General features: G+C 45.0%; 1 protein-coding gene across 1 annotated transcript; it reads left to right on the top strand.

The window, feature by feature from the left end:
* The first annotated feature begins 14,693 nt into the window (after window positions 1-14,693).
* On the top strand, window positions 14,694-15,617 carry LOC133920572 (ethylene-responsive transcription factor ESR2-like). Its single transcript, XM_062365176.1, has one exon. It carries the CDS (start codon window positions 14,694-14,696, stop codon window positions 15,615-15,617), a length of 924 nt encoding a protein of 307 aa, XP_062221160.1.
* Window positions 15,618-21,956: the final 6,339 nt, after the last annotated feature.

Genomic DNA, 21,956 nt, shown 5'->3' with positions numbered 1-21,956 from the left:
GGACAGGACGGACGTGAGGGCGTCAAGTCTGTCGACGCTCGAAGAATCTAATGTCCGCCGGGATCCTGCGCTCCGCTCGCCTCTTCCCTTTCTCGAATTCGCTTGTCTCCCTGCTGTAGCGTCGGATTGGCCGAAGAAACACAGTACACCTTCCCAGACGTTGACACGGCCCACGCGACATAGTTTTACCAAACACGTTCGACAGGGATCTGGCTGTAAATATGGCAGTAAAAATTTTGTACTTAATAGATATAATTAATCTTTAAGCGCACTGCAAACATGGATGGTAGATCCAGCAGATGGACTTACGCCTAGGTGCAAGAAAACGGAGAATTTAACTTTTTGCAACCCTTAAGAGTATGCCTCTTTGTTGTCTTTCATAATTTGCCACAGGGGAGAGACACTTTAATATTTCTACACCACTTTCACCACTAGGTCAAAGGCATCAAGATCTTTTCTTCTACACTCATCTTCTCCATCACCGACAGCCCATCTGACCCTGAGCATATACTTCTCTATAAAAGTGTTTGTGACATTGATTTTATTATAGATATTTATAACTCCATCTATATTAGAGATATATACAAACACATATTCTATAAAACCATCACTAAGTAGTAAGGATCGGACGGATTTTCTAAAAATTCATCTAAGTAGTAAGAGTCACATATGTTTTTTTATTAAAACCTGTATGTATAAAATGTCTAGACGATTTTTTACTGTGTGACCCTTTCTCCTCTGAGAAGCAATTTTGCTTCCTTGTTGCGCTTATGATATGATATACACACTTCATAATTCACAAATTTTGCTCATAACCCAACATCACAAGTATTATTTACATATCACATATTGACATATTGTTTAGAACATTGGTTACAGATATCTACATATCACAAAGATTAAGAACATTATACAGATGCATATCACACATTGCTCACAACACATAAACCTAGCTAACTATAAACAATCCCTAGTTATACACATTTTGCTTTTAGAAGGACGAGATGCTTGACATCATTAACAACGTCTTCCAGAAAGATGAGATACTTGATATTATTGGAGACGACGTCTTCCAGAAGGACAAGAAGATTGACATCATTGGTCGACTCCGTCTTCCAGAAAGATGAAATTATTGATATCATATCAACAACCTGTGTTTCAGCACAATATCAACCCAAGCATCATCTTCAATGACCATCTCGTTGTCATCCGGATCAGACTTCATTCTGACTAACTCAGTCATGTGCCAGAAACAAACTACATTGTTGTCAAACCATCAGCCAAGGTTAAGTAAGAAATGCGCGTTCAAATCAGTCTTATCGTTCACAAAAATATCTTAATTATGACGAACAACAATAGAGAAATTTCTATATACATGAACATAATATATAACGTGATTCACAGTAAAAATAGGATCCACATAGATGCCTTTCACAATAGCGAAGTACACAAAGCCCACACAATCGAAATCGACACCAAGCATCTGCACTGTGGAAGCAGGCATAGGGACAACCACATCTTGCAAGTGCATGATGATAGTGAACTGAGATATTACAGATTTACGATGAAAACAACACATTACCCTTAATTACACATATCAAAGTAAACCCTAAATAAATCGAAATGGAACCCTACGATACTCACCTCGCCCAAATCTCACTCATCAGATGTGGAAAAAACCATAATTAGCTATCACGAAATGAGTTCTCGCATAACAACAAGTAGAGCGAGTAAGATGGATACTCCTCATTGTTTTATATTAAGTGGAGATAAGCAAATTATATGTGTGGAAAGCAAAAAAACAGGGGGAGATGAATGGGTTGAGTGTGGGAAGCTAAAATAGCCATAGAGACTAGCAATTAAATCTAAAATAGTACCAGGTTTTAAGTACACACGGATTTTTTTTTAGAAAAATCTATATATATATATGATATATACAGATCTTATAAGAGATAGTTTGTAATAGAATTTTTCTAAACACCGTCTAAATATATTTTATCAATAATAAATCTTAAAAAACTGTCCGTGATTCTTCATCCGCTTTGCCTGCCTATGCGAGTGTACGCATCGAGATAGCCGGGTCGAAGCACGTAAGCCACAGTGAATTGCGAGTTCGCTGTGGACACGCGAGCACCCACGCGGACGGCACGGTTGCCAGCATGCAACTATCACGCACGTCCCCGAAGAACGCTGCGGGGCCGGGGCCGGGGCCGACGAGGGGGAGTCGGGGAGACACCGGCCAGGCGCTTTACGGCAGGGGCATCCTCGTGTCCCGTGGAGCGCAGGGGCGGGGAGGTCTCGACGTGTCGTCGTACGCCCCCGCCGTCTAGTCGTAACGGGACAGGCAGGAGCAGCGAGCTGTGGGACTGCCTCGCTCGCTCCGGCGATCTGCTTCGCGGGATCCGGTGCGGTGCGGGCGGGCCCTGCGATCCGGTAGGTTCGTTTCTGAGCTGTTCCCTGCGTAGCGTGCCGGGTAGGTGCGTGCGTTACCCTGGCAGGATCGAGGCCGCGGCTCCACTCGCGAGGCCCGGCGAGGGAGGGCAGGGCATGCACGTACATCTTGTTGTGGGCGAACAGCGCGGTCAGCTTTTGGTGTCTGGTTTGCTCCCTCCGCCCTCCGCCCTCCGCCCTCCTTTTAGCACGTACGGACGGAGCCAGCGAAATGCAGGTCCTGTGGTCGATAGAGCTGTACAAGCCTTGTGTAGTAGGAGTACGCACGTAGGAGGACCAGTGGCGGAGTTTGGCACAGAGGGGCCAAATATAAGATAATGATGCTCAGTTTGATATTTTATTTGTGTACAAACCTTGAGTAGTAGGAGTTAGGGGCGGAGCTTCCTTGTGGTTAAAGGTGGCTATGGCCCCTGGGTTAGGAAATTTTTTTAGAAAACGCTAACAAAAGCGCTCAACTTTGTGTGAATTTGGGTTTAGCTTTCTTAGTTTGGCCTCTGCTTCTTTAGCTTGACCCCTTAGTCTTCTTCAAGCTCCGCCACTGGTAGAAATAGCTTTGTTATGAAATTTGGAAAACAAGTAGCGGCGCTGCATGGAGCTCCGCCATTGTGCAGGACTGTGCGACTACTAGTTGGTTGTACTTACAGAAGCGTTACATTTAGTTTTGCACAGTACCCCACACTTTATGCCGTGTCGTGTCGACGCCAAAAACACAGGAACATCACTACATCAGCACCTGTAGGGGACAACACCTAAAACCAAAAACAAACCTTTTATTCCATTCGTGACAGCAGCTCCCACTTCATAAATAAAGAAACAACTTCTGCTAGTATTTGTTTTAACAAAAAATGACAATTAGATGTGTGCTCGAAGACGTGATTTTACAACTCTTATATCATATGATACGCATACTTAGGAGAGAAGAAGCTTGTTTCTTTTCCTTCGGCGAGTAACATTCGGCAAGGGAAAGAACCAAAATTTAGTATGGTTACATCCGCTCGTACCCCTGGTCCTCAGATCAATATAAAGTGTAGCGTAGGAAGTCACAACACGTATGCATGTACTCGCCACGAAAGTGCAGCGTAAGGAGTAAATCTCTCTAATTAAGTGTTGTTTTGGATTATATATATTCAGTATTTTTAAACTTTAGCTACAAATTATTACTTATATATTGAGTTTGAACAATTAAAAAGCATACGGGTAGATGCAGGGCAAACACCAAGAAAGTGGGCGTGGCGCACGCAGGACAGGGCAAACACGTACTCCAGTCACCCAGGGAGAACAGAACTATAAAGGCTATGCATGTCAGCATGTGTCCAGCAAGCTACACTGTGCTAGAAGTTGTAGCAAGTCTACGTAGGCCATGCAGCCTCCAGACGCGCAAGCATGCATGGGAGTGAAGAAGCCTCCTCTCCTCGATCCTGTGCCTGCGCGCGTGAGGCCGTGAGCTTTGTCTCCGCTCATAAATGGAGGCCCTTGGCGCCTTCCACTTGTTGCTACATGCATGCGTGCGTATGCTCCGTGCAGCGACGCGCGCTACATATCGGCCACGCACACTGGAGACTGGCCGGCCGGCCGGCCGCCTTCTGTACAGCGAGAGAGAGGTCTGCGTCGCCGCCGTGCTTTGGGAAACGCGACGGGGAGACAAGGAGATCAAGGCTCTTTGTCCCCATGCACGATCCAAAGGCCGGAACGCAAGGCATCATCATCATCTCCGCCATGCAAAAGGCTTTCTCTTTTTGTTTCTGCTCAGCTATCGCCTCGGTACGTAGCAGATCGCTCTCCAAAAGCATTTCCATATCTGTGTACTCCGGCCATCTCTACGGTTAGGAATGAAAACGGATTGGAATGGTCAGTAAAATACTCTAACTATTTATTTTTTATTTTTTCAATTAGACATAAATAAAAATAGAAAAATCGGAAACAGAAACCAACACGGGATTTCCGATTATAAAAAACAAACAAATCCGAATAGAAATATGTTAGTATTAGATAGAAATGGATGATTAAAATATACCACAACAGGGACTCCGGAAGTCCAGATGACATGGACTACAGGACCACTTGGCCAAGTGTTTCAAACAGAAAACAATAGGGACTCACTCTGAAAAAAAAACAGACAAAAAAGATACGAATTAATAACAGATCATAATATGATCAGTCACTTATGATAATAATGACGGGTCAAATTGTGACCTGTCACTTATTATCAGTCATAAGTGTCATATCATCATTAGTCAGTCATAAGTGACGGATCATCCTTGGCAAGTCATAAGTAACAGGTAAGTTGTGACCTATCATTAATGACTAACTCATCAGTGTGTTATCCTAAAAGTCATTAGTGACGGGTCAAATTGTAACCCTCACTAATAACTATTTTGATGAAATAGAGCTGGTGAAAGAATTTTAATTTTTTTTCTTTCACAACTTATTTAATTTTTCACGTGGGTCATTAGATGTATTAGTCAATCAGTTTTCTATCGCAACTTACTTAATTTTTTCTTATATAGTAAATATGCACATAGCATGATGCTATAATTTTATTTATTTTTCTTCTATTTTTTCTCACCTTAGCAACATTAGAATAGGAATCATTGTATATTTCTGTTCAAATTTGATGTAAGATGTGACGGCTATGGACACAAATACGAGTTTTGAACATGGTGCAGAAACTTTAGGACACGAGAAGTCAATCCTCCATGCCGTTTTTGACCTTAAAAACTGCCAAACCCGATGAAGTGGGAGGGGGGAACGGATATAATTTTTTTCTATAGATGTTCGTTGAGTCAAAATCGGAGTTCGTATGTAAAAGTTATGTCTATTTTACCGAAGGTCACTCCGGGTCACCTATCAAATTACAATTCGGCAAAAAATAGTCATTAGTGGTGAGTCATAATTGTGACCCGTTACTTAGTCATAAGTGATAGGTCATTGGTGATGGGTCACAACTAGACATGTCACTAATGAAGTTCATAAGTCATAAGTGAGACCCGTCACTTATAAAAAGTCATAAGTGATGGGATCTGTGACACGTTTGGGGTGACAGGTGCGGGACCCATCACCCGTCACTTATGACCTTTTTTCACGTAATGACTTCGGCGTCGTGGGGGTAGCAGGGCAGGACGGGCGGTGCCGTGGGGCAAGACGGTCCAACGACAACGGTAGGAGGATTGGAGGAGCTGAGGACGAGGGTGGGCGAGGCTAGGCGACAAGGGTGAGCTGGTGGCGCCGCAGGGACAGGACCACCAAACGGGCGAAGCGACGGGATTCAGGACATTGGAGGAGATGACCCGAGTTTCAAGGGTTGGCAAGTTGTGGGCTCGGCTTGGAGTTATGACAGTGAGCCTGTAGGAAGCACAAAACAGGCTAAAAACATGACTCTCCCATCTAGAAATAGGATTCCGAGAAAATAGGCGGGATGAAACCTCAACAATTTTTGGCCCTATTTCCAGACATCATTGTTATGTTTCCATCCTGTTACCACGTAAGAATCAAGAAAACAAAAATGATCGAGGAGAAATGAGAAATAGTCGCATTATAGAACGGAATACTCCCGTACAGCTTTCATCCGTATCCATGGTTACTTGTGTGCTCCTCATCTTATTTTTCTTGGCTAGGGTAACAAATATTTATTCCAAAAATTTACAATATTGATCAACATAGAAAAACTAGCACTACTCAACATTCCACATTTTTTCCTTTTCAATAGCCAATTTTCCAATTTGTTGATGTCAATTGGTTTTAATACATCCCATCCAGTCGCTGCCTCTGGCTCCATCTTCAGGAAGCCTCCCGAAAGAGCTCTCGACAAGCCACCGGTCGTGAGCTAGATCTAGCCCCCCCCCCCCCCCGTCTCCGGCTCACCACCGGCGATGTGCAGGGTGAGGGTCCCGCCTCTTCTATCCACACCTAGATCCAACCGCCCTCGATATGGATAGCTCCCCACCTCTTAGTCCTTATCGTCCCGGTATTGTTGCCTTCTCTTGCTTCATCTCCATCTTCGATGCCTTACTGTTGAATCATCCATCTGTCATAGTATTTTTTTTTTGTGCCCACTGAGATTCATACCAGAGAGTTTCATAAAAAAAAAAGTGATAGGGTAGGTGAGAAAAATAAAATGATAGATGAATATTAGGTCCAAGATATGGACATTGTGATAAGTTGTGCATATATCTCCATACCATTATGCATATGGATGTCCTATGCTACTTATTGTCTTCCTCCTTCCCATGGGCTGGTAAACCCTAGACTTGGGCCGTGCCGTGCCGGCATGGTCCAGCTCCATCGTGCCTTATGTTACGTTGTGCCATGCTCACTAGGCACGATTGGCCCATCGTGTCATGTCGTGCTAGCATGAATCAACTCTTGGAAGGCCTAAGCACGGTCCTTGGTACGTCATGCCGTGCCGGCTCAAGCACAGACATGCTCCATGTCGCCTGATAATGCTTATATATATTTATCTCTTACCATCTCACACTTGTGTTTCTCATGCTCACACATGCTCCATGTCACCTGAAAATTACACACACACACACACACACACACACACACACACACACACACACACACACACACACACACACACACACACACACACACACACACACACACACACACACACACACACACACACACACACACACATATATATATATATATATATATATATATATATCTTACCATCTCACACTTATGCCTTTCATGCTCACACATATCTCTTAGCGCCTCACACTTTGTATCAGAGAGATTAAAGGATAAGCACCGGAAAATAGTCATACATATTGTGTCATGTTGTGCCAGCACGTGCACCTGCATGACCCAAGCCATCGTGACGTGCTGGCACACCCACCGTGCCAAGGTCCTAGGCACAACACGGTCCTCGTGTTCATGTCATGCTGGCCCGACCCAAAATATTTCATGTCGTGTCGTACTTTGGACCGTGTCAAAACTCGTACCGTGGGCGGCCCAAGAATGGCACAACCCAAGGCTGGTAGCACCCTTGTCCCTTATTGCACCATTGTGGTTGCCGCCCACCACCATGCTGACACCTCCACTGACTTTTGCCACCGTATGTGTGACCATAATATTTGTTCATGGTGCGGTGAAACTCAACCCAAATCCTATACGCTGAACTGGAAACTCACCGTAGAAGAAGCCACCATCCTCGGGGCACCAATAGTCCAAACAAACCCAGAAGGTATAAAAATAAATTTTCTTAAAATGAAAGCACATTATACTATTCTTCGGCAATTCAGTAAAAAAACAAACTTTGTGTGTTACCACACTGTGGCAAACATATTAAGGGTACGTTTGGTACATCGTCGATGCGCGCCCTGCCAAAATTGGCACACCCATGCTCACGAGGGCCGCTTCTTGGTCCACACACGCATCAGTGTAATTTACGCCCACACACGGTCGATTCTACGGCAACCGAATCCTTTGCCAAAGAATTAGCACGTCGACGGATTGGTAGGGCGCGCTGGGGCTCAATCCAAATAGACCTTAATTTCCTATCCCTAGTGTCGAATATCTAACTATATGGTATATATGTATAAGAAATATACCATATATTACATGTACTATAGGGTATATACTTCTTATACGTATATACGTATAAGACAAGCATTAGGACATTGACGCAAGAAGAACTAGACGACTTTAGCCCTAGGTTAGATTAGATCCGATCTACTACCTGTAATAGGTTAGCCATATTACATGTACTCGGGTGACTATATATACATAATCATCCATATAGGATGTAGGGTATTACTCCAATCAGAGGCTCCAACATGTATACATCGCGTGTGCCTCGCTTCATGTTCGATTTCTAATCCATGAAGGTAATACTGTTATTTTCCAGACACATTATCTAGAACAAATCCTCGACAGTTGACGCGCCAGAAAGGGGTCTTCTGCTTTTCAAGATCGACTATGTCTTAAGTGCACATCGACACTGGATGCTCAAGCGATGTTTTCAGCACTCCGGATGCATGTCGAGGGAGCCCATCTAATTCTGAGATCTCTTCCGGAGTTGGATCCGGCGAATCATTTAACCCCTATGGTTAACCAGGTCAGAACCTTACTCAATGCGGCCCAAATCTAATCCGCTCGAGCAAACAATCCTAGCAACTCTAGGCGCTAAAGCTGGCAAGGTGCCAACTTGAGGAGCCACAAATGCGAGTATCCCCGAGTCGAGGGATCCCAGGCGGGAAGCTCAGGTTATCGAGTCTGAACACCACTTTGTGGGCCAAACTGTAACTGCCCTATCTATAGACGCATGAACCAGGAAGATATGAGGAATCACATTCCTTACAATTGACATGATCTATGTACAGTGATAGAAAATGACCATGAGGAACACCGTGAGGATGACCGTCGTCATTACGATCACAAATTTCCAGGATGAGATGGTCGACGTGACTCCCCTGCTCGAAGGATCAGGCGTGATAGTCCTCCCCCACCTCCTCCTGAAGAATTAGATAGAGTCTGCGAAGCTTACGTACAAGAGCTTCGGTTGATACAGTGGCCCGAGAAGTTCAAGGTGGCCTCAATCCAGAAGTATGATGGGAAGATCAACCCCAACGAGTGGTTATAGATTTATACCACGATTATTCGAGCTGTAGGTGGGAACAACAAGATAATGGCCAATTATCTACTAACCGCACTCGATGGACCTGCCAGGTCCTGATTGTTGAACCTGCCTCCTAACTCGATCCGATCGTGGGCTGAGTTGAAGGCCCAGTTCATAGCCAACTTCCAAAGCACATTCGAGCGCCCAGGAAAGGAGAACGATCTCCATCAGCTGAACCAAGGTGAGGACGAGTCACTCCGAGTTTTCATCTGCCAGTTCAGCGACATGTGTAACACGATCCCAGACATCTCTGGTGAGTCAATCATCATCGCCTTCAAGCTAGGCGTCTGGGACACGGATCTGCTTGGGAAGATGGCTACTCGGAAGATCCACATGATCAAAGAGCTCTTCGAGTAGGCTAACAAGTGTGCAAAGCGAGCGGAAGCCCATGTACACACCAAAAATCCTCAATCTGGTAAGGAGAAGTATGAGTCCTTGAAGAACGTAAGGAAGAAGAACCAACTCGATGACAAGCGCAAGGGTCCAGATACAACCATAGCTGTAGTTGATAGGAGCAAGTCGCGCAACACTGGGGACAACAAAGGCCTGAGTCGAGATGGTGGGAAGTGGTGTCCCATTCATCGGACCAGCCAACATGGCTTCGATGAATGCCAAGCCATAAAAAAGAAGGTCGATGAAAAGCTCAAGGGCGATGTTGCTAAGCATAACAACAAAACAGGCCAAGCCAAATGTTACGGTGACGAGCCCGAATTCCACGAGGCCGACCAAAGTCTAGCACATATCTTCAGAGGATGCGTCACGTATGAATGTAAAAGGCAGTACAAGACGGTCAAACGAGAGGTCAATTTGGCTCTGACTGGGCCTACTCAATACCTCAAGTGGTCGGAGATTCCGATCACCTTCAATCAAGTTGATCACCAAGCCGCGGTTCCACACCCTGATCGATACTAGGTTGTGATCCAATCGAGTATCCTCAACATGAAAGTCTCCCGAACTTTGATCGATGAGAGTAGTTCGCTTAACCTTATCTTCGCCAAGACCATGGATAAGATAGGAGTTCGGAGGTTAGAGCTTAAGGCGGGAGTCGAGCCTTTCCATGGTATAACCCCTAACTCATCGACCATGCCTCTAGGCCAGATTGAGTTGTTGGTCACGTTTGGCACGCTCGACAACTTCCGTACAGAGAAGCTTGCCTTCGATGTCACAGATATCGAGATAGCATACAACATGATCCTAGGCCGCCCAATGATGGACAAGTTTATGGTTGTGGTGCACTATGCATAACAGACGCTCAAGGTCTTAGGTCCCAATAGGGTCATAACTGTTAGGGGAGATCAACGTGCATCGATCAAATATGACAAATAGAGCCTAGATATGGTCGAACACCTCAGTCGAGCGGCAACCACTTCTAAAGGCGCGATTTCCAGGTGTCAAAAGCATCAAGCCACCGTTGAGGTCAAGGACTTCAAGCTTGTAAGTCTTGTTGCCTCCTCCAAGTCCAATGATGCCGCTAAGGGTGAGACCAACAATGACACTAGCAACAAAAAGACTGATGATGGCGTCAAAGCAATCCCTCTCGACCCGTCTGAACTGGCCAAGACTATTAAAGTTCGGACTAACCTCGACCCCAAATAGGAATTAAAGCTCATCACTTTCCTCCGAGCAAACCAAGACGTGTTCGCATGGCAACGGTTTGATATGCCTGGAGTCCCAAAGAAAGTGATCGAGCATCACTAGCTGTTAAGCCCGACTCCAAACCTGTGGTGCAGAAATAGCAAAGATTTGCAGAGGATACGAAGCAAGCTATCCAGGAGGAGATCGACAAACTCCTTAAGATGGGCTTTATTCGAGAAGTTCATCACCCCACATGGCTCGAAAATCACGTCCTCGTCAAGAAAGCTAATGGTAGATAGAGAATATGCGTCAACTTCACCGCTCAACAAAGCTTATACGAAAGATCCTTTTACTCTTCCACACATCGACCAGATCGTCGACTCTACAACGGGTTGTATATTGCTGTATTTTCTATATGCCTATTCTGGGTATCACCAAATTAACATGGGAATAGAGGATGTGGAGAAAAATGCTTTTACTACTCTTTTCGATGTATTTTGCTATGTAAAGATACCATTCGGTTTAAAGAACGTTTGTGTTACTTATCAACGGTGTATTCAAAACTATGTATAGCCTAAAATTGGGTGCAATGTGGAAGCTTATGTTGATGATATTGTGGTCAAGTCGAGAACTGGGGATGTATTGATTGACGATCTCAAAGAGACATTCGACAACCTCAGGAAGTATCATATGATGCTCAATCCGGAGTAGTACACGTTCAGCTTTCCGTCTAGCAAACTTCTCGGCTTCCTGGTGTCGAGATGAGGCTTTGAGGCTAATCCACGTAAAATCGAGGCTCTTGACTAGATGTGGTTACCCCTAACACTGAATGAGGTTCAAAAATTAATATGATGCATTACAACTCTTAGTTAATTTATTTCTAAGATGGGCAAGCGAGGAATATGTTTCTTCAAGTTGCTAAAGAAGCATGACCGGTTCGAGTGGATGGAAGAAGCGGAGCGCGCCTTCCATGACTAAAAAAGGTATTTATCGTCTCCGCTAATTCTTACACCATCTAACGAAAAAGTGGAACTCTTTTTGTACATTGCAGCTACCCCACAAGTTGTAAGTACGATCCTGATGGTTGAATAGGAATATCCTGAGAAGAAGGCTAAGGTCCAGAGACGTGTTTACTATATGAGCGAAGTCTTACATGACGCCAAGCTACGATACCTGCAAGTGCAGAAGTTGTTATATACAGTCTTGATGTCTTCCTGGAAACTACAACACTATTTCCAAGCACACAGGATCACCGTCGTGACGACGTACCGCTGAAGGATACCATACACAATAGGGAGGCCACTGGATGAATCGTGCAATGGGCAATCGAGCTCAATGAATCCGACATCGGATAGGTGCCACGCAAAAGTGTGAAGTTGGGAGTACTAGAGGAATTCATCACCGAATGGACAAGCGTTGAAGAAACAAGGTCAAGTATGGTCGAGGACCACTTGACGCTTTTCTTCTATGGATCGCTCATGCTTCAGGGCTCGGGAGCTGTTATTGTACTCAAATCCCGAACGAGCGACGAACTCAGGTACGTTGTCCAACAATATTGTGGAATACCAAGGACTGGGTAAACAGGCTTCGCATAGCTGTATCACTTGGAATCAGACCTCTATATAAGGCGGGGACCCATATCCCTCAGGAGAGGCTCTTTTTTCCAGCTACTCGAGATAAGTATCAGAACTTTTATGCAGGAGGAACTCAGTTAGGTTGGTTTAGATTCGATTAACTCCTTTTAATAGGTTAACCACATTGTCTATACTTGGGTGAATATATATACATAATAAACCACACTAAACGTACGATATTACTCTAACCAGAGGCTTGAACATATATACATCGCGTGTGTCTCGCTTCATGTTCGATTTTTGATCCACGAAGATAACTCCGTTATTTTTCGGACATATTATCAGGAACAAATCCTCGACACCATGCCTAACCTTTGTATAGTGTCAGAACCAAGCCTTGATTTGGATGATTAATAGGGGTGGTTATACCTTCTACCAATCAGGGGTCAAATTTCATATTTGCTCATCGTGTATTTCACTAAGGTGGAATTTTCTTTCAATGGTAGATAATATATCCGTCAACAACGAGTTATTTGTGATGACTTTTATTAATCTCCATAAGGGCGAAGCTAGAACCAATACCATAATGGTGTACACTGTTTGGGCTGGTAGCTTTTTGATACACATAGCTAGATTTAGATGGTGCACTAGAGGTGAAAATAATTTCCTAATAACTAAAAAGTTATTATGACTCTGGTGCCATTGCACTCGAGTGAGCTCATCTAGCTTCACTTCTGAATATCTAAACTCTGCATCTCTGGTTTTTGATAAATGTTGTGTGAATATGTATGTATGAGGATGTGAGTGTATGTGTAGAGATGTGAGTGTATGTGTATTGTAGAGAGGTTTTTTAAAAAAAAAAAACTTCGTACGGTGTAACGCGCGCGCACTTGTCGCAAGCGTAGGCGTGCGATTCGTACGTGCGGCCGGCTATATGCTACTCGCGTTTCGAAAGTCGTGGCGGGGGGAGTTAATGAGGGAGGGGTGGGAGAGCGAGCTACTAATGATGAGGCGATTAATACCATAAACAGCCTGCCATGCGCGCATTGGCCGCGGAGCAGCGGCTACGACTGCAGCTCAATCGCGGTACGTATTCATAGGTAGAACCGCCCCCCTCCCTCCGCCCAAATACGTAGTAGTAATTACAGTAACAGATGACCCTTCCTTCCACTAACTACCCGCACTTTTATTGCAGCTGCAGCAGGGGCTTGTATGCCTTGTTTATGGAAAGACGATCATGCATGCCATGCGCTTCAATTCGTATGCTTGGAGTTGACGGAAAATAATCACAAAGATCTTATATGGTCTAATGTAGTTAGAAGTTATATCTTATTTATAGTGTGATATATGAAAATTTATTATTATAAAATTTATGGTAAAGATAAATAAAATTATTTATGATTAAATAAGAAAAAAATAAATTAACACGTGTCACGCTATGAATTAGATGCAAACTCTAAAATAGATCAGGTATTAATTTTTCAAGTTAGACTTTGCATCCCTGCATTTATCCGCATGTGCTTCCGTGCTATAGTAGAATATCTTTCCGAATGAGAATTCGCACAAAGTGCACAGCAGTGCCGACTTAATTTGTTTGGAGTTTGGAATTTCGCACAAAAATCTGTAGGATATAAAATAAATCTTATGAAGACATTACCATACACCAATATTATATGGAGTACAAGTCAGACACATTGAAGCGCTCATACACGACCACACACTGCAATTATATTTCTAGCTAGCACAACACATAAATAAAATTAGAGGTCTAACCTTACCTTTGATATACTCCGAGAGTTAAAGTAGACACCCGTGTAAATCTTGGACTCAAATCCGGAAGAGCAGCGTCTACCACCGAGCACTACCATAAACTACAATATTCCCTGCAGCTCAGTAGCTGGGAAACTAAGGTCTCTGAAATTTCGCATGAGTTTAATTTGACGCAAACTAAGGTCTCTGAAATCAGTTAATCGATTACTGTCAATTTCCTCCTCCTTTTCCTCACGTCTAAAATGGATTCAGCCCTCAGTAACGAAAACATGGCACAGCCTTACGATACTAGTACTAGTGCAAATGTATGACATGTTGAAATTGTATAAGGTATAGTAACAATCCTTCTGCTACTACTACTTCGGAGAAGGGAGGAAAAACACATGCGAAAATGCTCTGCATACCACCAGAACGTCCGACTGAAACTTCCTACCAAGTGTTGCTACAGTACCTGCGCTACAGAACACGAGTCGAAAGGAGTCGGACGTTGCAGTCGGAGGTATAGCATTTCTGAAACACATGTCCCAGGCCCCATGGGCAATGGCACCGTCGGTGCATGAGCAGCCAGCCCCGCCTTTCCCTTCCCCTTCCCCTTCTATAAGTAGCGCACACGACACACCGATCCCCACACATCCTCACTCTTGCACCCAGCAACGCCACGATCAGTTCGCCTGCTGAGCGCTCTGCCTCCTGCCATGGACGAGTCGGCTCCCAGCGCGCAGCTCTACGGCCACGCGCACGCGCACCACCACCGGAGCAAGCGCGCCTCGCCGGCTGCGGTCGCGGACGAGGACGGGGACGCGTCCCCAAAGGGGACGCGGTACCGCGGCGTGCGGCGCAGACCGTGGGGCCGGTTCGCGGCGGAGATCCGGGACCCCATGTCCAAGGAGCGGCGGTGGCTCGGCACGTTCGACACCGCTGAGCAGGCCGCATGCGCCTACGACGTCGCGGCGCGCGCCATGCGTGGCAACAAGGCGCGCACCAACTTCCCCGTCCACGCCACCGCGGGATACTGGCCGTGGGGCGCGCCGCAGCAGGCAGCGGGTGGTGCGCACCCGCTCAACCCCTTCCTCCTGCACAACCTCCTCATGAGCTCCTCCCACCACGGCTGCCGCCTGCTGCACCACGCCGGCCACGCCCACGCCCACTCCGCTCCGACGCGAGCACCGCCCCCGCCACCAGTTCCCGCTGCTTCGGCGTCCAGTGCCATGAGCACGCCCGCCATGGCGGCGATGTCCGCGGACCCCTCTTATCCGGGAGTATTGGACGAGGATGTAGACGACTGGGGCGGCCTCCTTCCGAGCGAGCCGGCGGACGCAGGGTTGCTGCAGGACGCGCTGCATGGCTTCTACCCTTGCTCGCGTCTGCGCTGCGGCGACGGCCGCAAGCTGGGCTCCAACGCCGACGCCGACGCCCGGGCCGCCGCGGCGGTGCTGATGAAGCAGGAGAGGCACGAGGCGTTCGTCGTGGCATCCCCTTGCGCCGACGTCGACGTCGACGAGGAGGGCGAGTACCCGATGATGCCGCAGGGCCTGCTCGAGGACGTGGTCCATTTCCCGGCGTTCGTCGGGGTCGTGGCCGCGCCGTCCGCCGCCACGCGCCACGGTCATAGGGGCTGATCAATGGCTCCGGCGCGCAAGCGTGCATGCATTCATGGATAATGCATTGCATGGTGGCGAACCATCACTGCAGGATTTTGTGCTTTTGGGTTCAAGGTTTCTTGCTTGATTCCATGACTTTTGGTCTAATCAATCATCTGGGGTTTTAGCTATCTTGCTAGTAGAATCATATGGCGTGTGTGGTGGTGTGCTCTGTAGTTGTTCACTTGGGAGGTTTTGTGTTGGTGATTGCATGGAATCAAGCTCTTGTTTAATTTGGATGCATTTCGAGATCGCTCATCACACGTGCATATTTTCGATTTTCTTCTTGTGCGTAATCAACTTATGTTGGCGATTTGAGTTCTCATTCTTTTAATTTGAACCGGGATTTCGGAAAGTAGCTAGCTTGTCTTTTGGCATGGCACCACGGCTTGCATTGTCTGATTGACGCAGAGCCAAAAAATTATCCGTCCATGCATATGTGGTCGGAAACCAAACCTTTTTATGCTCGGTGACAAAATGAAACTTTCAGGAACGTAGGCTAGTGGTAGAATCGAGAGCAAACAATATATTGGAAGGCTAATGGTCTTTAAAAGCACCAAACAATAGTATGAAATCATTTCAGCCTAAAGAACTAGGAGAATAACACACATGAATCGAAGGGTTTAAACACACGGTGGAGAAACATGAATCTGATTTAATCCTATGTGATCGTTAAGAGAACTCGTATTTAAACACACGGTTTGCAAATTTGTACGATGTATCCGTGCTCCATGATTAGTTCGAAGCATATTACGCAGCTGATGATTAATCCACCAATAGGCGCACAACCATTTGTAGAACCTCGTTACGATCCAGTGTTTTAAACCCTTTTGATTTACCAGTGAACCATCACCAATGTCATTTGAGCCTTCTGATCTCCTAGTTGTGAAGGGTTACGACAGTGTTTTAAACTCTTTGATTTACCGGTGAACCATCACCAAGTGATTTGAGCATTTTGATCTACTACTTGTAAATGAGTTAATAAATTGTACGTATACTAGCGCTCTTTTGTATTTGATAGTTCAATATTGGCGTTTCATAGAAGTTGCTAAGAGAATAAATGACAAATAATAAGAGCTAAAGACGTGAATTATTGGAGCAGTAAATAACAGATCAGCGAATAAAGTACAAACATTTTAACCTGGTGGAGTGTGACACAAACACACATACATTACCATGTTACATTACATTATGAAAAAACCTGATACGAGAAAGAAATGCAGGACCAAGACACAGACGTACGCACACAATTTGCCCAAGAGTAGTATTAGTTGCGTGTGCAACGTCTCCGCCGCATTGCCTAAGCTCCATTGTCTCCGCCCCTGTTTGTGGTGGAGGCCAAGCGTTGTCATACTTTGTTCCAGGCAAGTTTCACCCAGTTAGGCAAGCGTTTAATTTGTTTCAGGCCATAACTTAGACGTGCTAAGACCATCTACAACCATATTCTCTTCATTTCGTTCTCTTTCCGATTCTCTTCTTCGTTCTTATTTCTTTTATTTTCTCTCATTTTTTCTTCGAGCGGAATCGCGAAGGGAAAGGAGAGAGAATCTCATCTCGAAGAAAATGAATTTGAGATTCCTTTCGTGACAAAAACCATAAAAGAAAACCGTTAAAACGCTGAAGGAAAAAAAATCCCTTTATAATAGGATTTTCGTCTCCGAAAGAAAACAATTAGGCGTAGTCTAATCTCTTTTTTTTTTTTTTTGTTGAGTTGCACTAGACATACATATGTAGAGTTGTGGTAACGTGTCCTTATGACAAATTTTCTCTTTGCCATACACTAGATAATCTTAAGCCACAAACCAATCGAGCCCAAATATAGTCCTCAAGAAATTGCCTTTGCAGAGGCCATACCAGGAGCAGCTTGCCTAGGATTCTACATCGAGTGTTACCGAGGCATTTATAGGTGATTTTCAGTCACGTTACTAACAGAACAAGTTTACTGCTCAATGGAGTAATTAAACCAAGGGAAGTTTATTGCTCAATGGAGTATTATAGATGTTGAAGGCCTGAAGCAGCTGGTGCGTGCGTACGTACGTACTCAGCTGCAACCAATCAGAATGCATGCTTGACTAAAAGTACTCTGATACTGTGCCCCCAAAAAAAAGACGATCCTGGACGCACCGGAACCGGATGGGCTTGACATTCGTCTTGTTACCGCTGGTGCGCGTATGTCGATTGCGAAAGTCAAAACTGCAACCGGAAACTCCATGCATGTCGGCTCAGGTCTTGCTGCTGCCGATGCGCGCCTCGATCCGGCGTCCATCACATTCTCCCTGCGCGTGCACGGTGAGATAAAGCGAGCGAGAGCAAGAGTCGCAGCAAGCTGTGGGTGATAAATTTCTTGTCTCCCGCGGGCTGCGGCGCGGACTACGAAGTTGGTGCTCGGTGAAAAAGAGCCTAGCAGCCGAATCCGTCGGTGCCAATGGCGGGACTAGAAAAACTTGTTCAGCATGTCAGGTTAGCGCGCGCGCTCTCTCTCCACTTAAACCATGTCTAACCGTTTTCTATCAGGTTTAGAATCCTTTTATCGATGGATTTTTTTTCTTCAGTATTTCTTTGATGGTTTTCATCATAGAGAGATTCACAAGATCATTACTTGCAGGATAGAATTATCTCTTATTTCTCTTCATAAATCCCTTAAAAAGAAGGTGTTAGAAATAAAAAAAAGAATAAAAATAAAAAAGAGAATCTAGAAGTAAAATGAAAAGAATATAGTTAGAGAAAAAGTAATATAGTGGAAAGGAATTCTCGGATTTCACCGACCGGTAAAGTTAGTGACTTCAAACCAACGTGTACTATTAGATACGGATGAATCGGATTTTATATTACAATGTAATATGAACAGTAAATTGATGGAATTGTTACAGCACTGTTCACACGAGAGACAGAACTGGCCTTATAGTGATGTGAAGGTGAGGCCAGTTCTGTTTTCTGTGTGGCAGTGAAGGCTTTGTCGCTGAAAAGGGGGAGTGAGAAGAGGGAAGGAGACGTGACAAGTTGTGCGAGAATTCATTGGGGCGTCCAGCAGGGCTGCTCCTGTGTGTTGGTTGCGATGATCTTCTGCGACGGGGAGAATGTGTATAGACGTATGAGGTCGAGGCGTAAGCAAAAAGGATCTGAACCCCAACCGAGTGTTGTCATATCACCCCACCCGTCTCGGCCTCTCCACTCTTCACCAACCTACCAGCCCAACATGCCACGCCAAATCGATCAGCAAGTGAAGTCCACGACAAGACAAGACACTAGGCACCAGCGTTTCTTCTGTCGAAGTAGTACGTTATCGATAAGCTAAGTTAAAATATGATTTAATTTATATGCGATTAATGATTGATAGCGGTATTTATTTGGTTTGATGATCTTCGGTTTGTTTAAGTTTTGATGTGCTGATTCTGTTAAATATGGAATTTTCGGTCTAAACTTGGAACTTCTAGATAATTATTTGGCGTTCAGAGTTTTTTTATCGTCGTAGTTTCTGATGTTAAGTTTCGGTTGCATTAACCCGAAACTTTTGGTCTGGACTCGGAACTTCCAGTTTCACAAGAAAACCGAAAACGAGAGCCCTTGTCTGAATTGAACATGGAACTTTCGAGTGTCGGAACTTTCGAGTTTGGACTGAAACTTCCGGATACCCTGGATGAAGTCTGTTTGTCCTGTGTCCACGATTCTTCATGGGAATATGATTTCAACTAAATTTTTTAATTTTGGACCAATTAGAGTTAGAGTTAGAAAAATATATTTGCTTGTCTCGTGATATGTAGGTAATTGATACAAATTGGCGGCTAACGGCGAGATGATCGAGGCCAAACGGTGTGTTTGGTGTCAGACGATCGAGAAAGCCGGATGGAGTCAAGTGTGATTCTATCTGTATATCTGGAGATCAAGCAAAATATGAAAGATGGATGAAAACGACGTGTTAATAAAGTTAAGTGAAAGGGATACCGGTGCAAATGACAATACGACCCGAGAGATCGGGAGCTGGAGAGACTTGCCGGCGGTCAAGATCACAAGGTGAAATACAAGTGTCGACATCAGGAGACTTGCTTGAGGTTAAGCAAGTGACAGTGAGTCACGTTTTGAGAAACATGCATAGTTTTTGCGATTTGACCTCAAAACCATGAGAAGGGTGGAAGTGTGCGTAACATTATCGCGAAGCTTGCGTCAATGCAAAGCTAAGTAATAAAGACTTCACGGTCGTCCGATTGGTGAAGGAGAAAATAAATCAAGATGTCTTCGGTGGTAGGTGAGAGTATATTATAAAAGAGGAGTATTTTGGAAATAACGAAACTTGATATCTAAGAAAACTTTTAAGGCCTATAAATAGAAAGGTATGACTATGTGGGAGCATGAAACAACCAATTGAGCCTTTTGAACCATTCATATGAGAGATTTGTGCAAGGGTTTTAGAGTAGTGCTTAGTCAATGTATTATGTTAGAGTTTTATAAGGGAAAATCTTTGTAATCTATTTAAAATAGGATTGATATTTGCAAGTCATGAAATTTATTATTACTCTTGTGCTTGAATTCACCTCCTTCTAATTTCTTTCTATTGATTCTCTTGCGAGTTGCAAGCTTTTCATCCTCCGATTGCGTTTTTCGTTTTTTGCGCTTAAGCTAAATTTTTTAACTTGTTGGAGTGATTTTTCTCTTTGCTAGAGTCATAAAATTCGCGTACAAATGTACACAATTGGGTAATAAATTCTCTTATCTCTTATCTGTCAACTTGGAGACTTTCTTCACCCGGTGTTTATCTTTTTGATATTTGGGTGTTTCTTCTCAAGATCTAAGTCTTATGTGGGGATAAGTCATAGATTGGTATATTGTTTAACCTAGTGTTCCATTCTAATCGTGAGACTCACTATTGATTGAATTTTTAAGTTTGGATTTTAAAGTTTCGAATCGCTATTCTATTTTGGTCAGAACTTCCGGTCCAATCTAGAGCTTTCAAATTGAAATTTTAAATCGTGACTGAGACCCTAAGCCAGAGTTCATCTGGAGCTTTTGGATACCTAAAACTTCTAGATGAACAATATTTTCAGTGCTGAGTTTTCGCTGCGTTCTTTATTGAGTTTTGTTAAGATTTATTTTTATGGTGCGTTAGCTAAATATAGAAGAAAATCATTAAATAAATTTGTTAAGACATCTATACATCCTCTTTATTCATTATTCTCAGTACTATAGTTCTCTACCCAACCACGTCGTCGTCGTAAAGACGGCATATGAGGTTCTGAGCCTCACAAATCAGTCGATGTGCCAAGAGACCTCACAACTCAACACATGACGCTTTCCAATTTCCATGGCGTGTAGCGGCTCCGCGATGATTTCCAATCCCTATTCGCACGGCGCAGCAGTGGAGGTTCTTACCGATCTTCTCCGCCTTCCCAACGAACGACCCCACCCTCTCGTAGGCCCCCCCGCGTGCCGCGCGCATGCATGCGACGCGGCGCCGCAGCGCGTGTGCACATGCGGCGCACGACGTCCTTTCGTGTCTCTCGCCGTACGCGGACGCAGGAGGAGTGGTAGCACGCACCTCGCGGCACTGTGCCGCGACTGTGTTTCGACGTGAAAAAGGGCAGCTTCCTTGCCAGGCCCCTCGCGCCGTACGTCCTTCCGCACGCGACGGGCGGCCCTGCGCCCAACAGGTGAACAGGAGCGCAGGCGCAGCTGCGCAAGGGGAGACAGAAGGGTGACTGGGTGAGGCCACCGGAGGTCCGGGCGCACGCACGTCCGTCCAGTCCCGACGTGCCGGGCGCGCATGGACGCCCCTCCCGTGCCGGCCGGCGCGCCAGGATGCGTTTATTGCGCCCCATCCGAGCAACCGTCTGATGAGAAACAGATTATCCACGCCTTCGATTTTCTACTAGCTGGTTGGCACTACCAGAGAGAAACTTTGCATATTCACACGTCGCATATTCTATTGTTGTACATTTCGGCAAATTCCGCATGGCCTGTATCCTTGTCCGTGTGCGTACGTTTCCATGCTCCACCTGTTAGTATCTGAACTTTCGAAATCTTAGAAAGGCTGAACGCACCAATTCCATTTTAAAATGTAGAGAAACACCGGCAGTACAGACCCAGTAAAGGACCGGTTTTCTGGCAGGTGAGGGAACCAAATGCGATCCCATTTAAAGAAGCCCTGCAACGCAGCAGCAGAATTTGATCTCTCGAATCATGGCAGACTTCTGTGATAGCAACACAAATAAAAGAGGAGATCTCGCAGTGGAATGCAATGCCATAGACAGACTCAATATATTCGCCATTCCCTACTTCCCAGTTCCCACAGGTTTTACAGGTCCCCACGATGCTCCGCTCTTACGA

Source organism: Phragmites australis, chromosome 6 (genome assembly GCF_958298935.1).
Source record: "Phragmites australis chromosome 6, lpPhrAust1.1, whole genome shotgun sequence".
In the NCBI taxonomy this organism is placed as follows: domain Eukaryota; kingdom Viridiplantae; phylum Streptophyta; class Magnoliopsida; order Poales; family Poaceae; genus Phragmites; species Phragmites australis.
This window is presented reverse-complemented; position numbering and strand designations above follow the sequence as displayed.